The sequence below is a fragment of the Mustelus asterias genome, chromosome 17 (genome assembly GCF_964213995.1).
Source record: "Mustelus asterias chromosome 17, sMusAst1.hap1.1, whole genome shotgun sequence".
In the NCBI taxonomy this organism is placed as follows: Eukaryota; Metazoa; Chordata; class Chondrichthyes; order Carcharhiniformes; family Triakidae; genus Mustelus; species Mustelus asterias.
The window spans coordinates 54,236,748-54,259,294 of NC_135817.1; the positions used below are offsets into that span (position 1 = coordinate 54,236,748).

Consider the following 22,547-nt stretch of genomic DNA (forward strand, 5'->3'; position numbering starts at 1 on the left):
TAGGTGGCAGCCAGGGTACCTCGTGCGGCATAAGGGCGAGCTCACTGCTCAGGAATAAACAGTGAGCCTTTCTCCCTCTCTCCTGCGGCACTTCTGGGTTGTGGTTTCAACACCTGCAGGAAAGAGACACCCATAGTTATCAGTGGCATCCGAGACCAGTCTGTGTGGAGTAAAACCACCTTTACACCTGTGCCGCTCCTTCTGCGCTTACCTGGGTTTGGGGGCATTCACATTTTCTCTTTCCCTCGCAATGCCAGCAGTGGCCACCGACCCTGGTCTCTGATTGGCCAGCAGCTCTATGAGGTGGACCTCATAGGTGAAAGACAGTGCCGACAGGGGAGGTGGGTACTGCTGAGGCAGATCAGGAACCGTGCAGGTGCCTCAACAGGAAGGCATCCTTGGAGGGTGGAGCCAAAATAAAAATTATGAGGAGCCATGCCATTAAGTCCCTTGGAGAGGAGGGGGAACCTGACTGGGTGAATCATTTGGGCTGCAGGTACACGGTGTCTTACCCAGAGCCCACTCTCTGAGACTTGGGGCCTCCAGCTCTGCTGACCCTCCAGCCTGCTGCATGGAGGCAGTCTCCATTGAGCAGGCAGACTGTACAGGAGGTGGAGCGGGGAGGGGAAGGGGTTTGCTCAACTGGCAACAAAAAAAACACTACCCCTGCTTGGGGCCTTAAACATTTTAATTGGCTGCCTTCCCAAACTTCCCCTGCCTGTCAGGGAGCTATCCTTTCTCATATCCCCTCTATTTTCACAAACTTCGGGCAGAAGTTTCCCATCCCACCCGCCACAGCAATCGTAGCAGGCGGGTGGCAGACCAAGCAAAGATCCGTTGACCTCGGGTAGGAATTTCTGGCTTTGGGGCGAGCGCGACCGGAAAATTCCACCTCTTATCCCTGAACCCACCACCACAGGGCCAGGAAAATTCCTCCCTTCAACCTAAAGAAAAAATGCTGGAAAATCTCAGCAAGTCTGGCAGCATCTGTAAGGAGAGAAAAGAGCTGACGTTTCGAGTCCCGACGACCCTTTGGGGTCGAAATGTCAGCTCTTTTCTCTCCTTACAGATGCTGCCAGCCCTGCTGAGATTTTTCAGCATTTTCTCTTTTGGTTTCAGATTCCAGCATCCGCAGTAATTTGCTTAAATTCCTCCCTTGCTTTCACTGAGTTGTGTCAATGAGACAAGTGAGTATTTTGTTGCAAACTAATTCAGAAAAGAAAACCTTCTGAAGAAGTGAGTTTAACTATTTTATTCTTATTTACTTTTCAAAATGTGATGTTTCAAAAACACAATAATCGAATACACTATACTGCCACAAAATAAAGTCCTTGGGCTACAATTTTAAAATCTGAAGTACAATGACCAGTACTCATTGGTGCCCACTTGTGTTTTTTGCAGAAAGCTAGTCAGTCTTGATGGTTAGTTAGGCACAGAAATGAATAAAGAGATGGTACAAGATGGAAAATTTCTGTACGGACAGATGTTTGAGTGTTAGCAACGGGACAATAATTATTTCTGTAATTTAAATTGCTAGATGGTACAGACATGCAGTGATTGAGAAACGTTTAGCATTTCCAGTGAATAATAGAGGTTATGTTACAGTTTGAACTATTTTCATGGATTTAGAGTATCTGTAAACCAATTAGCCCTAGATTTCATATAGTATCAATGCCTCTTACAAGCAAGGATGTGGTGGATGACTTGATTTGAAAAACGTTAAGTAGAGTTTGTTGAAAGAATACAATAAATGGATGGCACAGGAAGGAGAAACCCACAGTAGTCATTGGCTATGATTCAAATCACTAAATGTCATGTGGAGCCACAAGAGGTGATTCTCGAGGTGATGATTCCAATTCGTCCTCTGGTGTATGAACCGTCAGGGTGCACGCCCGAATACCACCAAGCGGCTCAGGCACATCAAAAACTTTCTGCCACTCATTCTTTTCCGGGTCGTACTTCTGGACAATTTCTACCATGCAGCGATTGTTCCACGAGTAGCCTCCAATGACGTATATGTTGTTGTTAAAAACTGCTACACCCACATCACTCTGTCCACGCAGCATTGGAGCAATGTGAGTCCACTGATCTGCAATGGGACAATAGTACTCGCAACACAATACGTCGTCATAGTCATTTGTCCCTCGGAAATGGTTCCCTCCAATAACATAAAGCCGATCTCCAACTGAGCACATACAATGCAGCCCACGGACAGTAGACATGTCTGATTTTCGGAACCAGCTGTTTGTTTCTGGATCATAGCACTGCAGTTCTTTCTGAAATGTATCATGAGTAATTCCACCTATAAATATATATAAGTAGATGTTATAAGTAGTTATAATTAGAGAGACAGAGAGTTAGTGTGACAATATTGAATATTATATTTGAAGACCCATTAATTTTGCCGTTCTTCCTGAAAATCTGATTCTTCCAGTTGGCTAACCCATGCTTTAGTCTTGGATGATTTGTTTGCTGATTGAGCTATTTGGGTTACCATTATCCTCATATAACAATAGTGAATAGTTACCAAAGGGTTTATCTTGCTTCTATTTTAAATTCATTAATCTTGGACATAAGAACCATCCATAATACTTTACAAACAGAGATGCAAAAACAGGTAATGCACAATTTATTAAATGCAAAAAGTCCATTACCCTTATGAGAATCATACTTGCGTTTATAGAATGCTTTTCATGATGACAGGGTGTCCAAAAGCACCTCGTAGCTAATAAAGTATTTTTGAAATGCAGTCACTCTTGGAGGAAATGCTACAGCCAATGTGCACACAGCAATCTCCCACAAACAGCAATGTAATAATGATCAGATGATCTGTTTGAGTGATGTTGGTTGAAGGGCCTCTTGGCCTTTTCGCTAAGATCAAGGGCCCGATTTTACCATCGTGTTGCACCTGTTTTCAGGCGCGGAAACTTGGTAAAGTTAGGTATGAGGTGAGTAGCACAATCCGCTCCTGCCTCCACGCTAGTTCCCCCCTTACCAAGGCCCGAAAATGGCCGCGATCAGGTCTAAAAGTCGGATATGAAACACTCCCAGTTTCAAGTCCACCCAGCACTTAGAATCAAAATGGTGAAATAGGGCCTCAAGTGTCCAATTAAGCCCAAGATGGGGTGAAATGCCTTTTTTTGTCAGCTTGGATCTTGTTTGTCTCTCTCGAGGGGACATTGAATTGAATTCAAAAGAGAAAATGCTGGAAATCTCTTTCGAGTCCAGATAAAGGGTCATTTGGACTTGAAACGTCAGCTCTTTTCTCTCCTTACAGATGCTGCCAGACCTGCTGAGATTTTCCAACATTTTCTCTTTTGGTTTCAGATTTAGGAATCTGCAGTAATTTGCGTTTATTGAATTGAATTCAATTGGATTTTTGTATTTGGTTTTTGGAGCAAGCAAGGAATGGATTTGGCCGGTCCATTCTGAGTATTGCCTTTGTAACTTTAAGGATAGAATAAAACATTTTAAAAAACAATGGCCAGAACACCAGGATAACTTCCTGGTTCTTCTTTGAAATGAATCACGGGTTCTTTAACACAGGGCTTCTGTTTAACTTCACACTGAAAGAGAGCAACTCCAGCAATGAAGCTCTCCCTCAGTATTGCACTGGAGTGGCATGAACCTAGAATTTTGGGCTCAAGTCCTGGAGGGAAAATTTGAATCCATGATGTGCTGACTCATAGGTGGGAGCAGTATCAACTGAGTCACTGCTCAAATTTCTTGTTGCCATCCATCTAATTTACATATCTTAAACATAAATACAATGAGGATTAAAAACATTAAAACAATGAAAAAAGAAAAACTTGCATTTATATAGCATTTATCACAATCACCCAATGCCTCCAAGCGCTTTCAAGCCAATGGAGTACTTTTTGAAGTGTGGTCACTGTTGTAATAATAGCAATGCCACAGCCAATATGCACTCAGCAAACTGTCACAAATAGCAATGTCATAATGACCAGATAACCTGTTTGGTTTGTGATATTGATTGAGGGGATGCATATTGGTCAGGACATCAGGGATAACTCATAGAATCATAGAATTCCTACAGTACAGAAGAGGCCATTCGACCCATCGAGTCTGCAATGACTCTCTGACAGAGTATCTTACCCAGTGCTTCTCCCCTGCCCTATCCCTATAACCCATTTATTTACCATGGCTAATCCATCTAAACTACACACCATGGGACATTAAGGGGCAATTTAGCCAATCCATCTAACCTGCACATCTTTGGACTGTGAGAGGAAACCAGAGCACCTGGAGGAAACAGACGCATACAAGGGGAGAACTTGAAAACTCCACATAGACAGTCACCCAAGGCAAGAATTGAACCTGGGTCCCTGCCGTTGTGATGCAGCAGTGCCCTGTTCCTTTTCCCAATAATGCCATGGGATCTTTTACATACCCCCAAGCGGGCAGATGGGGCCTTGGTTCAAAGTCTCATCTATAAGATGGTACCTTCAACAGCAAAGCATTCCTTCAGTGGAGAGAGAATAGAGCCAATGTTTCGAGTCTGGATGACCCTGAAGGGTCACCTAGACTCAAAACATTGGCTCTATTCTCTCTCCACAGATGCTGTCAGATCTGCTAAGATTTTCCAGAATTTTCTGTTTTTGTTTCAGATTCCAGCATCCGCAGTATTTTGTTTTTAGCGCTCCTTCAGTACCTTGTTGGGGAGTTAACTATGATTTCCCTGCTCAATCTGTGGAGTGCAATTTGAATCCAGATCGTTGCAATACAGAGGTGAAAATACTAGCAACAGAGCCATGGTTAGCAGTCAGGTCCTTCCAGCTGTGTGTGAGCAGTGACATTCACTTTATAAAGAGAACAGTTATATCCTTATAAGTAAAATAATGTTACTACAATGAAGTTGTAATGCTTCCAAACATCGTACAGCCTTCTTAGTTTTTATCTACCTGATATGTACATGTATCCCCCATGAACAGTTCCAGCATGTCCATAGTGAGGTTCATTCATTCGAGTAGCATAGGTCCATTCATTGGTTGCTGGATTGTAGCGTTCAACCGTGGCTGTTGAAATATCAGAACAATTGAGCACATTTGGTGTAAAATTTCTTTTCATCAAGATTGATGGCTTAACTGCTGAGCACAAATTTCACTCTTTATCAAGTAGAATTTATTCATAACAAAACATGCAGCATTGGCAAGAGTTTCATGGTTGGGTAGATAGCGTCTTCATCTGTCTACTCATGGCTTGGCATGCTCTGGCAGTAGCAACAGCCTGTGATATTGTCAGCTTGTCCTGTTCAATCAGAACCTTGTGCACATCATGGTGTGCAGAGCATCAAATGGGTTGATCCACCAGCCTTCCTTTCAACCATTTCTTTGAATTTACAATTCTGTCTACCTTTCTCAATCATTAACTATGGTTGAAGCTAAGAATTGCATTATTGTTTGCATGGAGTTCACATTTGTTTACCAACCTGCTAATCATATGAAACTTGTTATATTGTTGTACTAGTTGCCAAACATAAATATCTAGAATGTCACATCGCTCACTACTGCTCTACAGTCTGCGTAATCAAAACAACAAAATATCGATCCTCGAGGCCAGGACTGAAAAGCACAAAAACTCTTGATAAAGAAGGAAGGAGAACTAATTTGGAAAGTTCAGGCAGCTAAACAAGAAGATATCCAAGGTGAATAAGGTGAAGATATCCAAGTGTATAAAATTATGAAAGGCATAGATAGGGTGAACGGTGGGAAGCTTTTCCCCAGGTCGGTGGTGACGTTCACGAGGGGTCATAGGTTCAAGGTGAAGGGGGGGAGGTTTACCACAGATATCAGAAGGACATATTTTACACAGAGGGTGGTGGGGACCTGGAATACGCTGCCAGGCAAGGTGGTGGAGGCGGACACACTAGGAACGTTTAAGACTTACCTAGATAGCCACATGAATGGAGTGGGAATGGAGGAATACAAAAGAATGGTCTAGTTTGGACCAGGGAGCGGCATGGGCTTGGAGGGCCGAAGGGCTTGTTCCTGTGCTGTATTGTTCTTTGTTCTTTGTGAACAGTTGGAACTAGAAAGTCCCTGAATTGGAAAGACTGAAGGCTCAGCAGGACATGAAATGGCAGCCTGAAAAGGAGTATATAAAAGAGAAACTGCATGCTGTACAGTTCACAGAGGAGGCATCGCATTGGGAAATCCTGAATCTCAAGCCAAAACTTCTACAGCATGTGTTTCAAATCAAAGAACTTGAAAAATAAAGGAATGACAGTGCTGAGTTCAGACAGCAAATTAGAGAACCTCAGATGCAGCTTAACACTATCACAGTCAGAGAATGATTTACTGGAGACCACTAACAAGCCGTGAAAAATGCTGGAACATTTGAAGGAGGAAACACGAGTTATAAGAATCCCAGCAGAACAAACACAGCAGGAAGCTGATGAAAAACTGATGGAAGATAGGTGGATAGAGTGATTGGAAAAGAAAGATAATGTAACGCAGAGGTTGAGGAGACGTATGGCCATATTTTTATCCAGGGTAGCCAATTAAATGTCACAACATATTCACATTGGTATTCTAAAGGTGATTCTGTTTTGAGCACAGTCAGCAACACAGGTGCAGTTTACATGCAAAATCGGGCCACCTTTGAAAAGTGCTTTTCCTTGAATTATCTTCAAACGCAAAATCTTATCTTCAAACGCAAAATCTGCCATGCAATTGGGCAGTTTTTTAAGATTCAACTTTATTTTAAATTTGGTTTAGAAAATAATTGCTTGGTAACTTTAGTGGGTAACTGAGTGCACATTTATTACCACAATTAAAAATCTATCACATAACCCATAAAAGGCTGCTGAAGAAGATTAGGGCACACGGAGTTGGGGGTAGTGTGTTAAAGTGGATTGGGGACTGGCTATCTGACAGGAAGCAAAGAGTCGGAATAAATGGGTGTTTTTCCGGTTGGAGGAAGGTAACTAGTGGCATGCCGCAGGGATCGGTACTCGGGCCGCAACTGTTTACCATTTATATAGATGATCTGGAGGAGGGGACGGAGTGTAGGGTAACGAAGTTTGCAGACGACACAAAGATAAGTGGAAAAGTGAATCGTGTGGAGGACGGAGAAGATCTGCAGAGAGATTTGGACAGGCTGAGTGAGTGGGCGAGGATATGGCAAATGGAGTATAACGTTGAGAAATGCGAGGTTATACACTTTGGAGGAAATAATAACAAATGGGATTACTATCTCAATGGAAACAAATTAAAACATGCTACCGTGCAAAGGGACCTGGGGGTCCTTGTGCATGAGACGCAAAAGCCCAGTCTGCAGGTACAACAGGTGATCAAGAAGGCAAATGGGATGTTGGCCTATATTGCGAGGGGGATAGAATATAAAAGCAGGGATGTCTTGATGCACCTGTACAGGGCATTGGTGAGGCCGCAGCTGGAATACTGTGTGCAGTATTGGTCCCCTTATATGAGGAAGGATATATTGGCATTGGAGGGAGTGCAGAGAAGGTTCACCAGGTTGATACCGGAGATGAGGGGTTTGGATTATGAGGAGAGGCTGAGGAGATTGGGTTTGTACTCGTTGGAGTTTAGAAGGATGAGGGGGGATCTTATGGAGACTTATAAGATAATGCGGGAGCTGGATAGGGTGGAGGCGGAGAGATTCTTTCCACTTAGTAAGGAAGTTAAAACTAGAGGACACAGCCTCAAAATAAAGGGGGGTCGGTTTAAGACAGAGTTGAGGAGGAACTTCTTCTCCCAGAGGGTGGTGAATCTCTGGAATTCTCTGCCCACTGAGGTGGTGGAGGCTACCTCGCTGAATATGTTTAAAGCGCGGATGGATGGATTCCTGAGCGGTAAGGGAATTAAGGGTTATGGGGATCAGGCGGGTAAGTGGTACTGATCCACGTCAGATCAGCCATGATCTTATTGAATGGCGGGGCAGGCTCGAGGGGCTAGATGGCCTACTCCTGCTCCTATTTCTTATGTTCTTATATCATTTTTGATAAATATGTCAATCCACCAACTTTTTAAAATTCTTTCACAGGACCAGAGCATTGCTGGAAATGCCATCATTTGTTGCCCTTCCCTAATTACTTTCAAAATGCTGGTGGTGAGTTTACGAGTAACCCAATTTTAAATGATGGAAAATGACTTTTGTAAAAATATGCAGAGCTTTTTGCTAGTTGCTTGATGGCGGGACTGATTTATGAGGGGAGATTGAGTCGGTTAGAATTATCTTCATTGGAGTTCAGTAGAATGAGGGGAGAACATCATAGAAATGTATAAAATACTAACAGAACTAGACAGGGTAAATGCAGGAAAGATGTTTCCGATGGTGGGGGTGTCCAGAACCAGGGATCATAGTCTAAGGATACAAGGTAAGTCTTTCAGGATTGGGATGAGGAGAAATTTCTTTACCCAGAGAGTGATAAACCTACCACAAAAAGCAGTAGAGGACGAAACATTGTATGTTTTCAAGAAGGAGTTAGATATAGCACTTGGGAAAAAGGGGATCAAAGGAATTGAGGGGAAGGCAAGATCAGGCTATTCAAGTGGATGATCAGCCATGATCATAATTAATGGTGGAGCAGCTCAAAGGGCCAAAGGGCCTACCATGTTCCTGTTTTCTACGTTTCTCTGTATTGAGATAATTTGCCAGTTTCTTAGCAACTTATGAAGAACTTATATTCAAAATCTTTTAACTTGTGCCTATTAGCGTCCTTGGGCCCAAAATAACCAGCTTAATTTTAGAACTCCTCATAGGTCTGTGAATGAGCACAATTGAATAGAAACGTCCAATGGTGACAGACCATCCTGGGAGTGAGCCAGTTTTATGGAAGGGTCTGGCTACTAGCGTGACGTTCTTTATACTGTGCAAAAGATCACCAACCTGAGTTTCACTACATGCAATCTGTACTTAAAATTCTGTAGTCCGATTTGCACCAATAAACTAGTGTGATTGCGTAGAAACGCAAGACCAGGATATTGGATGAGTTGCCTGGGCTCATGTTTTTAGGAGAGTAGAGGTTAATCCTCGAGCCTGATGATTACCGCTCAAATGTGAAGAGAGATTTTTTGTTTATTTTTAACAAAGGATTGAACTCAAGTGCTGGAGTCACCTGTAATTGTCCAATTTTACTGGAAACCCCTAATTGCAATTGTAACAATACCCCTCTCTTTGCAAAGTTGTCTGAGTTTTAAGCAACAGGATTTCTCTAAGGTACTACTGGGATTTATGTTTGAATACAACAAACATCAATTTAAAACATTTAGAAGGTGAGTGAATGGCTGTGCAATGAAAAGAAACTGGTCTAATGAAGTGAAACCTTTATAACTGTCCTTTAAAACAGAATGGAATTGCTTGCTTTTCACCTGTGAGGTGTGGCAATATTGGGATAAAGAAGAAACAATGTTAAGAGCAAATTTTTGAAAAAGTAATCCAAGACCCAAGGGAAGGTATATTCTTGATATTGCATAGTTCCAGTTTACAAACTATAGTATTAAGATGTGCTAGAAATTGCAGTTCTGAGATGGGATTTATATTCATAATCTGTTCCAAAATTCTACCAGCTGGTCTGACTGAGCAATAAGTGGATGTATATGGATCGCAGCTTACCTAATTCTCCAGCAACATTCCGGCCTCCTACTGCATAAAGATTTCCCTTAAGAGCACTTAAATGGAAGAAAGTTCTCTTTTCATTTAGGGAGCCCATCTGTTTCCACTTGTTGTAGCGAGGATCATATCTGTACGTTGTATCAACAGCTGTTTTCCCTTTCGTGTCATAGTTGCTCTGCCCACCAACTACAAAGAGGAAGTTTCCGATCACAGCTACACCATGCTGGTAACGTGGCACGTCCATGGCAGCCAAAGACTTCCACATTTGCGCGTTCTCATCAAACAAACGCAACTCCTTACTCACCAACAGCTGCTGGCGGAGAACACCACCCAGGGTGACCAGGTGGGTCGAATTGGAACGGATCCTAGTCCTTTCCGACTGCATGATTGGCTGCATGTAGGGCAACATCTGGTAGTTGCTGGCTTCAAGTAGAAGGTTAACACAAGTGGTATCAGTTCGCATGAACTCGACTTTCTGAACGTGTTCAAGAAGCTCCTGTGGTGACATCAGTGGGAAGCGAATGTGCTTCATCAGTTTTGCAGAAAATTGCATTCGACACTCCTCGTGCTGTAGCCACTGACAGGCAGCTTTAAATAGCTGAAGTTCAGAGCAGTTTCTCAGGCTATCATTGCCAAGTGCAAAGGCAAGTTGGTCATATGACAACTTAAGAAATTCCCCATTGTTTAACATCATTGAGAAATTCTTCAGGATACAGTCTTTGATGTAATCATCTACTTTGGTCAAGTGGTATGCATTGGCAATACGACCAATTTCGACACAGCTTTCGAGAGAAACCTTGAAAATTAATTAAGGAAGGTTACTTAATAAGCATAAAGCACCATCAATAGTTCAGATCTGACATAACTCTACACTGTCCCAACGCCATGAATCATGCAGCAAGGAAAAAGGAAGAGGCCCAGAAGACAACAAGCCGAAATATAAGGGCAAGGCATCACAGGGGGCAACAAGGGTTGGATGTGGTGGAAAGAAAAGTGGCAGAGCATGAAGAAAAGGGAACATGTCCTCTCTCTGTCCGACCCCAAAAACATAACTCTACACTGTCCCAACACCATGAATCATGTAGCAATGGGAGATCTTATGAAGATGGGAAATTCCAACATCAAAGTTCTGAAGATCAGTTGTAGATCCCATATTTCTACTGACTCATTATTACACCATTATACCTTACATATTAGTACAGTAATTCATCAGTCTATTGCTTTATAAAGCAATCAGCTCATATATATCGGTTGCTCACACAATTATTGGGAAGGGGCAGGATGAACGGAGGAGAACTCCTTAACATCATACAATGTAATTACTAAAGAGACAACTTTATCATCTGCCAAGAAGACAGCCTCAATTTCAAAAGTGCATACAACGTGCTGTAGAGATTTGTTTTGTTTCATTGGGTCAATACACATGGGGGAATTTTCTAATTGAAATGTTAATGCAGTAAGAGTTACATTTACTCTTCAATAGTGTACTGGAACTCAAATCATGTTATTCAGTACCCTTAGACAGAACTGAACTTCTTTCATTCAACATTGCACACAGTCACACAGGCAAGTTAATTCATAAGGCAATTTAAATTAATCACCTGTATTACAATTTTGTTGGGGCAGAAGTGGTCCCAAACTGTATTACATTTTAAAAAATTCATTTACAGGATGTAGGCATCGCTGGCTAGGCCAGCATTTATTGCCCATCCTTAATTGCCTTTGAGAAGGTGGTGGTGAGCTGCCTTCTTGAACCGCTGCAGTCCATGTGTTGAAGGTGTACCCACTGTGCTGTTAGGGAGGGAATTCCAGGATTTTGACCAAGCGACATGAAGGAAGGGTGATGTCAATCCAAGTCAGGATGTTGTATGACTTGGGGGAGGGAGCTTGAAGTTGGTGTTCCCAATTACCTGTTCAGTGGTGTTTCAGATGGGGCTGCATGGTGGCACAGAGGTTAGCACTGTTGCCTCACAGCACCAGGGACCTGGGCTCAATTCCTGGCTTGGGTCAGTGTCTGTGCAGAGTCTGCACGTTCTCCCCATTTCTGCATGGGTTTCCTCTGGGTGCTCCGGTTTCCTCCCACAGTCCAAAAGACATGCTGGTTAGGTGCATTGGCCGTGGTAAATTCACCCTCAGTGTACCCGAACAGGCGCCAGAGGGTGGCAACCAGGGGATTTTCACAGTAACTTCATTGCAGTGTTAACGTAAGCCTATTTGTGACACTAATAAATAATTTAAACTTTTCTTTTAATTAGCGGAGACAAGGAAGTTTGTGAAAATTCCTGGAATCATTACTTTTTTTCTCGCTCTCTCTTTTGGCTTCTACTTTTCCCTCAATATGCCAGATAAGAGCTGGTTCTGGAACTCACCAGATGGTTCAGCAAATAAATGCACAGCTTAATGTGGAGCTGATATCACAGCCTTGACCGAATTTGCTGATCACAGCTAGGGGCAGTAATTGAGAAGGAACAATAATATATTTCCAAGTCAGGATGGTGAGTGACTTTCGTTGGGAACATCAAGGTTGTGGTGTTCTCAGACATCTTTTGCTTTTGTTCTTCTAGATGGAGGTGGTCATGGGTTTGGGAGGTGCTACCTAAGGAATCTTGGTGAGTTCCTGCAGTGCATCTTGTAAATAGCACAAGATTCATCGGTGGTGGAGGGATTCAATGTTTGTGGAAGGGGTAGCAATCAAATGGGCTGCTTTGTCCTATATGGTGCTAAGCTTCTTGAGTGTTGTTGGAGCTGTACTCATCCAGGCAAGTGAAGAGTATTCAGTTACACTCCGGACTTGTGCCTTGTGGATGGTGGACAATCTTTGGGAAGTCAGGAGGTGAGTTACTTGCTGCAAGATTCCTGGCCTCCGACCTGCTCTGATAGCCACTATATTTAAATGGCTATCCCAGTTCAATCTCTGGTCAAAGAGTAGCCCCCAGGATATTGATAGTGGGGGATTCAGCAGTGGTATTGCCATTGAATGTCAAGGGGTGACGATGGTTAGATCCTCTCTCGTTGGAGATGGTCATTGCCTGGTGCTTGTGTGACGTGAATGTTACTTGCCATTTGTCAACCCAAGCCTGGATATTGTCCAGGTCTTGCTGCATTTGGACATAGACTGTTTCAATATCTGAGATGTTGGGAATGATGCTGAAATTGTGCAGTCATCTGCGAACATCACCACTTCTGACCATATGATGGAAGGAAGGCCATTGAGGCAGCTGAATATGGTTGGGCCTAGGACACTACCTTGAGGAACTCCTGCAGTGATGTCCTGGAGCTGACATGATTGACCTCCAAACACCATAACCATCTTTCTTTGTGCCAACAAGTGGAGGTCCTCCCACTGATTCCCATTGAACCTGCTGTCATTTCCACCTTAAGCAACAATTTTGTTGAGGATTGAGCAATGCTGAACAAGTGAACAGGTGAAAAAGATGGTCAAGTTTTGTACTGGGAACAAGTCAGAAAGGATTGACTGAAATGTAAATGTCATGAGGGTCCCACACACAATATGTCTAAAATTTGGGATAATGTACAACTTGACATTCTGCTCATTGACTTTATGAGTATACTTGCCTGGTTAACTGAAGAACAAGCCCAGGGCGCAAAGTTGCACAGGGACACTTTGCATGTGTACCTTTGGTGGTATCAAGTTTGTACCCCAGAACTTCTGGATTGTGCATTTAATGAGCAGTTCGTCTGGGTTAATAAACATGGGAGAATTTTTCTCTTTCAAAAGCTGCAGTCTGAATCCTAGTCTCCAATAGTGAAGTTATTGATTCTTGATTGAATCAACAGAACATGAGATTAAGCTCTTGAAGGAGAGAATTGGCAAATATAATTAATTTGGAATTGAGTAGCAATCCAAATCTGTAGTGAATCATGGAAAAGAGTAGTATGGAACCAAAGCAAAGTGAAGCTGTAGGCAAAAAGTTGCAGCATATTTCCAAAACATATCCTACTATGGCAAAAAGTGGAGAAATTATTTTACACGGGTATGAAAGAGATAGTGAGACAAACCTGAGAAATTAAAAGCTCTTTGCAGAACTCAAGGATAGGCAATATCTGGAGGAAGCTGGCTGCCTCCAGAATGTCCTGAAGGTTGTCCATATTGAGAGACAGTTTTGATGTATAGATGAACTCAATGATATTTTTCAGTCCTATTTTGCTTATTCCATGTAGTTTGATAGACATCTGTTCCTCTTCTTTCATACCACCTAAGAACAATTGAACTCAAGATTAGATATACAATGGTTCCAAATGCGAGAGCATGCCCTTAATACATTTGCTAAAGTTCCACAAATTCTATTTTTAAGCACTCATTAGGAAAAGCTTTCAAAAGTAAAGAAATTCAGGTTACTCGATTCTTGGCAGCAGAGACATTTAGGATAATTGAACTACCCTTAGATCTAACAAAGGAAAATGGACGAACATCTTTACAAAATGATATAAAGCAAAGGGATTAAAAGAAAACAAAACAATAAAGGTCACAACCTTGAAATTCTTTAGTCCTCCTTTCGGGGTGATGGGAGCACATATCATTTACATGGGATAGCTGGGCACAGACATCACTGTGGGCATGTATACCATTACCAGCCCACCTTCCCATTTTCTCTGGAAACGCTGGTGCCTATCCATGGAGGACTGGGCAGTCAGTACCACCACAGAATAACCATTGATCCTCGAGGGGGTAAGTCTGAAAATAGTAATTCCAAGTGTCCCCAGAAGAATTCAGATCATCTCCTGCCAGAATTATAGCATTGCACTGCTGTAACTACCAAATAGATGTCAGGCATTTTTCATTATATTTTTTAAAAATTCATTTTATAGGATACAAGCATCGCTGGCTGGTCCAACATTCTTATTGCCCATCCCTAACTGCCCTCCATTTCAGAGTCAACCACATTGCTGTGGATCTGGAGTAGGCCAGACCAGGTACAGACTTCCTTCCCTAAAGGACATTAGTGAACCAGATGGGTGTTTACTGACAATCATCCATAATTTCATTATCGTTGGACTTTTAATTCCAGATTTCTTTTATTGAATTCAAGTTTCACTATCTGGGATTTGAACCTGTGTCCCCAGATCTTGTTCTGGATCGCTGAATTACTAGTCCAGTGACAATACCACTATGCCACTGCCACTGCAGTAATTATGAGTACAAAGTAACATCCGATGACTTTTTTAGATTGTGAACTGATTTTTCTGTTCAGCTTTGGAAAGAGATGGAAAGTGCATGGATAATATGTATTGTTCAGTTTAGTCTGTGCAGTTATTTAGAAGAACAAAAGATGAGTCAAACAGCTGAAAAATGAAACAGAGATTGCAAGATGAATTGGAGAAACCAGCAGGAGAATGGGAGAGACAGGCAAGATGTGCAGTTTTACATGATGTTCCAGAATGAAGGACTGCAGAATGCCAATGAGGAAGATGAAATTATGTTCTTGAAGAGTGGCATCTCTGCCCAGGACTTTCACCATTGTAAAATTGGGGGTTTGCTTAGCAGTGATTGTCATTGTCCCCACTAGGGGCTCATCTAGGAACTTCCTATCAAAAATCTGTCTGAAGAGTAGCTGGTCTTCCTTATGATTCTTCCTTATAGCTCAAGCATACATTTTTCACAGAGGTTCTCCTAATTCCTCAAGGTAATTTTCGTGGAAGATCAGCAGAAAATTAATCGAAATGGTGTAATGATGCATGCTACTGACTTCATCAGGAACACAAAAGGTATTTATTAACAAAGAAAACTGTACAGAGGCCAGTAGCTGCCCTAGAGCAGCCCACTGACTCTCCCAGTCTCGACATGTTTCCTACATGCCTTCAGACTGTCTTCTGTCTAAGAGAGAGCTCCCACCTCCTGGGCTGATTACCCATTCTCTGTCCCAGTTGGTCCCTCAAGCCAGGTGACCCTCTTCTGCTGTGTTTCCCTTCAAAGGATAATCATCACATCCCTTCCCCTTTAACTCTTTTATACAATGACTAAGTTACTCAAGCCCAAATTCTAACTAAACATTATATACGAGTTGGGCAATTAAAAATCGAGTCTTTGAGGGTTTTTTTTCTTTCTTGAAGAAAAGCGTAATTCTGTGGTCTGAGATGCTTCCATCAGATTGACATTAACAAGAACTGCAAATGACCTCTTCTGGAACAGGCAGTTCATTACTACTTGCTTCCACTGCGACAGCAGTTATGTCTATAACAGGTCGATCAGGTACTTTGGTTCTTTCAGGTTTGAAAACATTTCTTGATGGCAACACTGACTGCTGGTGTGTCTCTCTACTCCGCTGGTGATCCACATGCTTACGAATGATCTGTCCCTCCACATCTACTAGGTACAATAGGAGTCCAGTCACAGAGACAATAATTCCAGGGATCTAATTTGATCTGTTACTGAAGTTTCGTATTATGGCACCATGTCATATTATGTACTGAATATGTTTTTTTTATTGTTGCAGTGGTGGTGACTCATTGATGAGATCTTGAGGCTTGTGTGTCCAAACATAAACACTTTTAATGCTTTAACTATGTACAGTTTCAAGCATGGCCTTGCAAGGAGTTCTTCCAGACAGGCTTGCTGCTTTTCCCTTTGCGTGACCATTTCAGCAATCTTGTTCTGCCAGCATAATCTGTTTCTTTTTCTGTCTGAATTGTTGATCTGCTGTCAATTTCAATGTTTTTACCTCTTCAGTTAATTTCTCATTGTCAAGCTTCCGTCTTCAATCTCTTATTCTCCTGATTCAATTCTCCAATGGACATGTTCTTATTTTCTAGTTGCTTTTTCAAGGAATTCAGCTTATTCTTTATTGTCCCATTAAGCTCTCCTTCTTCTTAACTTCATTTACTCAATTTTTGCAACGTTTTTTCAAGTTTGCTGTCAGTCATTTTATCTTGTAGTTTTAACATCTCCTCTAGAGCTTTAATTCTTTTTGCTGATTCCTCTTTATGTTCAATAGTTTCTAGTTTTTTTTCCGAAGTCTTTAATTTCTGTGTTTCTTCCAAGGTGAATCCATTATGTTCTTACTGGACATATATATTCCACAAATGGAATCTTCATTTCTACTTGTCATAACTTCAGCTAAACCCTTTTGATCTCATTGTTGCTTGGGTCTGTCTCTGATGAAATGTTCACTTGTTTCTATTCTGCAATTCTCACATGGTGCTTTATTTGGTCATTTATTGTCTTTAGTTGCCCTCCTTGTGAGGTCTTTTATTGTTATCCTGAGGTCTTTAGCTGTATCATCATAATCCATTTTATCCTTGTCGCCAATGTAATGATGCACGCTACAGACTTTGTCAGGAACACAAAGCACATTTATTGATAAGGAAAAACTGAACAGAGACCAGCATCCTCTCACCAGCTGCCCCGGAACAGCCCACCAGCTAGCCCAGTCCCTACATGCCTTCGACATGCCTTCAGACTGTTCCTGTCTATGACTGGTTAGGTGCATTGGCCGTGCTAAATTCACCCTCAATGTACCTGAACAGGCACCGGAGTGTGGCGACTTGGGGATTTTCACAGTAACTTCATTGCAGTGTTAATGTAAGGCTATTTGTGACACTAATAAATAAACTTTAAAGAGAGATTCATCCCCTGGGTTGATAACGCACTCTCAGTCCCAATTGGTCCCTCAAGCCAGGTGACCCTCTTCTGCTATGTTGCCCACAATCCCACAAATGGTTTAAACAAAGCTTTTGCTGAAGTTATGGCAGGGAAAGCATCAGGAAAATGCCTACAGATATCCTTTGTTGGAAGGTATGGATCACTCTTCAATTCATTGTTTATGTTCTTGTTAATCGTGCCTGAAGGCAAAATAATGAAACTAGGTTAGATTAGCCAATTGACAGAACTCCTAATTACCTGTGAACATTGCCTTAAAATAGTCACTTGCTGATGCCATCATCGCTCTGTGCACTGGAAACCTCTCATCGCCATCTTCCGGCACTAAAGTTACGTCGCAGAGTAAACCATTATTTCTCAAGTTGTTAAATCCCTGAAAAAGGGGGAGATAAGACACAGAGATTAGAATTTAACAATTGGAAAACATCATGGCAAGTGTGAACCACTGCAGAGGTAAAAGCAAAAGAGCCAAAACAATCTATCTAAAGATGAACAAACTATTATACAAAGATTAACGGGCCACTCATTTTAACTCTCATGCATCGTGGACATGATCATGATCAAAGAGTGCTTCATGTGGCTTTTGGAAAGAAACAAAGCAAAACATGCAAAAATATTGACATTCTAATACTTTCTCACTGTAAAATAAGTTCACAAAGAGAATATGTAGACAAGATTTGCAATGAAAGCTCGATCATAGCCATCTGTCAGTAAAGAATCATAGAATCCCTACAATGCAGAAGAAGGCCATTCAGCCCATCAAGTCTGCACTGACCACATTCCTACCTAGGTCCTATTCCCGTAACCCCACATATTTACGCTGCTAATGCCGACACTAGAGTCAATTTAGCATGGCCAATCAACCTAACCCGCACATTTTTGGACTATGGGAGGAAACTGGAGCACCCGGAGGAAACCCACGCAGACATGGGGAGAATGTGCAAACTCCACACAGCGACCCGAGGCTGAAATTGAACCCGGGTCCCTGGTGCTGTGAGGCAGCAGTGCTACTCACTGTGCCACCATGCTACCTATTGACCCTAGCGTTGGGGGGATTAGCAGGATAAATATGTGGGATTGTGGGAATAGGGCCTGGGTGGGATTGGGGTCGGTGCAGACTCGATGGGCCGAATAGCCTCCTTCTGCACTGTAGGGATTCTATGATCCTATAAGCAATTTTGATAAGCGAGAGCAAATTGGCTTCTCAAACTCTGCTGGGTATTACCTCACCTGAAAAATAACTTCTTTTACTCACAAAGCAGCAGCAGGTGTGACAGTAATAATGAGATGTTTGAAGTTACCTGCAGCACTGCTGAACAGTGTGTTTCACTGTTGAAGGCTTGAGAGCCCGCAAGAGAAGCAGAAAGCTGGCAATTCTTTGACACTCCCATCCTCCGACAGGCCAAAGACACTTTCAGAGGGAAAGTGTCCTCTTCCAGCAGTGAACTGAAAGGAAGGACAAGATAGACACATGGTTAGATAGGTAATAAAGGATAGTCATCATTTTGCCACAGGCAAAACCTGTTTCTCCAAGATTCCCTGAGAGAAAATATTAGGTTGGATTTTTTTTTAGTTTATTGATGTAATGTGTCAGAAAACATCATTATTATATCCCAAGTTATCAGTAATTTTGGATTATTGATATCCCAAATATCAGTAATATATGATATACATATATCATATACATGTGAAACAAGTCAACACTTCGTCAGAGACAGACCCAACCAACAGTGAAGTCAAAAAGGTTTAGCTGAAGTTAAGACAAGCAGTAATGAAGATTCTATTTATCAAGTATAAATGGGCAGCACAGTGGCTGGCAACCTCCCTGGCTGGCCTGGAACAGCTCACCAGTTGCCCAATTTCCCATATGTCTTCAGACTGTCTTCTGCTCAAGATAGGCCTCCACCACCTGGGTGTTTACCCACTCTCAGTCCTCATTGGTCCCTCAAGCCAGGTGACCCTCTTCTCCTGTGTTGTCTTTAAAGGGACAATCACCACATCCACAAACCTGCAAATGCAGCATATTGTAATCTATCCCTAAATTTACACACATACACACTTATCTCTCCCCTAAACCTACGCACACACGGCACATTGTAACCTCTCCTCAAACCTACACATACACACACGGCATGTTGTAATCTCTCCTCAAACCTATACACACACACACACACACACGGCACATTGTGACCTCTCCTCAAACCTACACACACATGACACATTGCAACTCTCCTCAAACCTACACACACACACACTTGGCACATTGTAATCTCTCCTCAAACCCACACATACACACACACACGGCATGTTGTAACCTCTCCTCAAACCTACACACACACACACGTGCACACACACATGGCACATCGTAACCTCTCCTCAAACCTACACACACACGCGCACACACACACGGCACATTGTAACCTCTCCTCAAACCTGCACACACACAGCACATTGTAACTCTCCCCAAACCTACACACACACAGCACATTGTAACTCTCCTCAAACCTACACACACACAGTACACTGTAGCCTCTCCTCAAACCTACACACACACAGCACACTGTAGCCTCTCCTCAAACCTACACACACACACGGCACACTGTAATCTCTCCTCAAACCTACACACAACACAGCACACGGTAATCTCTCCTCAAACCTACACACACACGGCACGTTGTAGCCTCTCCTCAAACCTACACACAACACAGCACACTGTAACCTCTCCTCAAACCTACACACACACGCACACACATGGCATGCTGTAACCTCTCCTCAAACCTACACACACACACAAACACACACATGGCACATTGTAACACTCCTCAAACCTACACACACACACAGCACACTGTAACCTCTCCTCAAACCTACACACACACAAACACACACATGGCACATTGTAACACTCCTCAAACCTACACACACACACACGGCACATTGTAATCTCTCCTCAAACCTACACACACACACAGCACATTGTAATCTCTCCTCAAACCGACACGCATATTAATTCACCTTTGTCAACTTTCAGGTTTGCTGCATTAATTGCCCTTAAAAGAACGAATTGGAGGATACAGGATAGATGCTCAGATGAAACACCTAAAGCTTTGTTAGATTCATTTAAAGATCACTGTGGCTCACTCCAGCCCAACGCCCGACCAACTCAAATAAATCCGAAATACTGCGGATGCTGGAATCTGAAACAAAAACAGAAAATGCTGGAAAATCTCAGCAGGTGGTGAGAGAATAGAGCCAAGGTTTTGAGTCTGTATCATCTGGACTTGAAACATTAGCTCTGTTCTCTCTCCACAGCTGCTGTCAGACCTGCTGAGATATTCCAGCATTTTCTGTTTTGGTACCAAGCAGCCGCCTGAGCAATGAAAGGTAAATTGTGGTCTTTAATTCTGCTGGCAAATGAGATAGATTTTAACTCCACTGGGTGGAAATCTGGCAGCAGCAGATCAGCTACCCATTATGTGCCTGGATCAGTGCCCATTACATCATTGGATCAGGTCTATTACATACACAGGTCACCTGCCTATCATGTACCTGGCTGCATGCCCGTTACATACCCTGGCAGCTCTGTTACACATGCGGTTCAGTGCCCATTACATACCTGGATCAATTTTGTTACATACCCTGATCAGTGCCCATTACATACACAGATTAGTGCCTAATACACATCCAGGTCAGAATCCTGTAACATACTTGGATCAGTTCTGTTGTATTTGTGGGTCCATGCAAACTACGCATATCCACAGCAGCAACCCATTACATACTCAGATTAATGACCGTTAAATGCCCAAATCAATGACCATTACATGCTCAGATCAGTGCCCGTTACATACCCAGATCAACTCTGTTTTATGTTATACCTGTGAATAATGTGCCCATTACGAACCTAGGAATAGCTCCCCATCACCCACCAGGATCATTCCTGTTACATACCCATTGTAGTTTCCCATTATGTATCTGAATCAGGGCCTATGACATACCCGTCTCAGTACTCATTATGCAAATGGATCCTGCCAAGTAGGCATAAAAGATCCCGTGGCTTTCTTCAAAGAAGAACAGGGGATTTCTCCCAGTGTTCTGTTCTACATTCATCCTTCAAACAAATCACTAAAACATGTTATTTGGACGTTTGTCTCATTGTTGTGGAACCTGGTTGTGTGTAATTTAGCCATTGTGATTCCTACAATACAGTAGTGTGAACAATTCAAAAGTACTTCACTAGTTGTGAAGTTATATAAATGCGAGTCCTTTTTTTTCTTTCAGTTTAAGTGTTACAACTATAGGCAGATACTTTCCAAGAAAAGGAATGATTTTTATGGGCTGGTGTACAAACCTTACTGATCAGAATGATGTTGCCAGATGTCCCTCTCCACAACCCACCCTCTACCTTTTGGGCAGCTCTGGGGATTATCAGGGGTAAAGGAGGATGTAAAAATCAGTTCAAAACAAAGTGGTTGGTGCCCTCAAAATAAAAGGACCAAACCATATAGTTGTGCAGAGTTATCACCAAACAAAAAGTGTTTTGTTATCAAGACATTAATCTCTGGAGAGGGAAATGTTGGTGCAAATATGCTCAAACCATTTTACCAGCACTTACACCGAAGGCATAATAGCAGTAATTTCTGCACCTCTGAATTATACTTTAGTTGGCTTATTTATTAACCAACTGAAGAAGTAGGAAGTGACTTTGAAATCTGTCACCGTTCCTTCACTGTCACTGGATCAAAATCCTGGAACCCCTTTCCTAACAGCACTCTGGGTGCAACGACCCCACATAAAGGCAGCTCACCACCACCTTCTCAAGGGCAATTAGAGATAGGCAAGAAATACTGGCTTTAACCAGTGACAGCCACATCTCATGAAAGAATAAATAATATAAAAAACACTAGGAAATATATTATTGGGAGAGAGTTTTCCTTTGTGCGGTTGACAAAATTGTAAATTTGCTTTTTATAAGTGGATTTTCAATTTTGTCATGCACAGAGGAAACCTCTCTGTTTAAACAGTGAACCAGTCATCTTTAGACCGCTGTTTAAAAGGGGAGGGATCATCAGTTTTTTTCATCTAATTTCACCTTGCCCTTAGGTCTCAACATGTCACACACCAAACCTGGCTAAGAGGGAGAGAAAAAACCCCAGCATCCACACCTCTGTCGAACTGTCTTGAAATTCTCAATTTCAAAGTGCTACGAAAGGCAGCTCAGATAATTGTCCTTGTAGTTTTTCCTGCCTCTGCTTCATAAGACATCTGGTCTCAACCTGTCACACAACATACAGCTGAGATTGCTGCTTTCTGGTATAAATGTGCACCGTGCAGC

The 22,547-nt window shown here is 42.3% G+C and overlaps 1 protein-coding gene across 2 annotated transcripts in view; it reads right to left on the reverse strand.

Moving 5' to 3' along the window:
• Positions 1 to 1,231: 1,231 nt before the first annotated feature.
• LOC144506497 (kelch-like protein 13) overlaps positions 1,232 to 22,547 on the reverse strand; it is a 66,349-nt gene continuing 45,033 nt past the window's right edge. The window contains exons 2-7 of one of the 2 annotated variants that reach the window (XM_078232691.1): positions 18,517 to 18,661; positions 17,456 to 17,588; positions 13,618 to 13,814; positions 9,598 to 10,393; positions 4,923 to 5,036; positions 1,232 to 2,302 (exon numbers count right to left, since the gene is read on the reverse strand). In XM_078232691.1, the coding sequence (XP_078088817.1) occupies positions 1,806 to 2,302; positions 4,923 to 5,036; positions 9,598 to 10,393; positions 13,618 to 13,814; positions 17,456 to 17,588; positions 18,517 to 18,661 (1,882 nt within the window). In that variant the 3' untranslated portion in view covers positions 1,232 to 1,805. The remainder of the gene's footprint in view (positions 2,303 to 4,922; positions 5,037 to 9,597; positions 10,394 to 13,617; positions 13,815 to 17,455; positions 17,589 to 18,516; positions 18,662 to 22,547) is intronic. The other variant, XM_078232690.1, reaches the window with a different exon arrangement.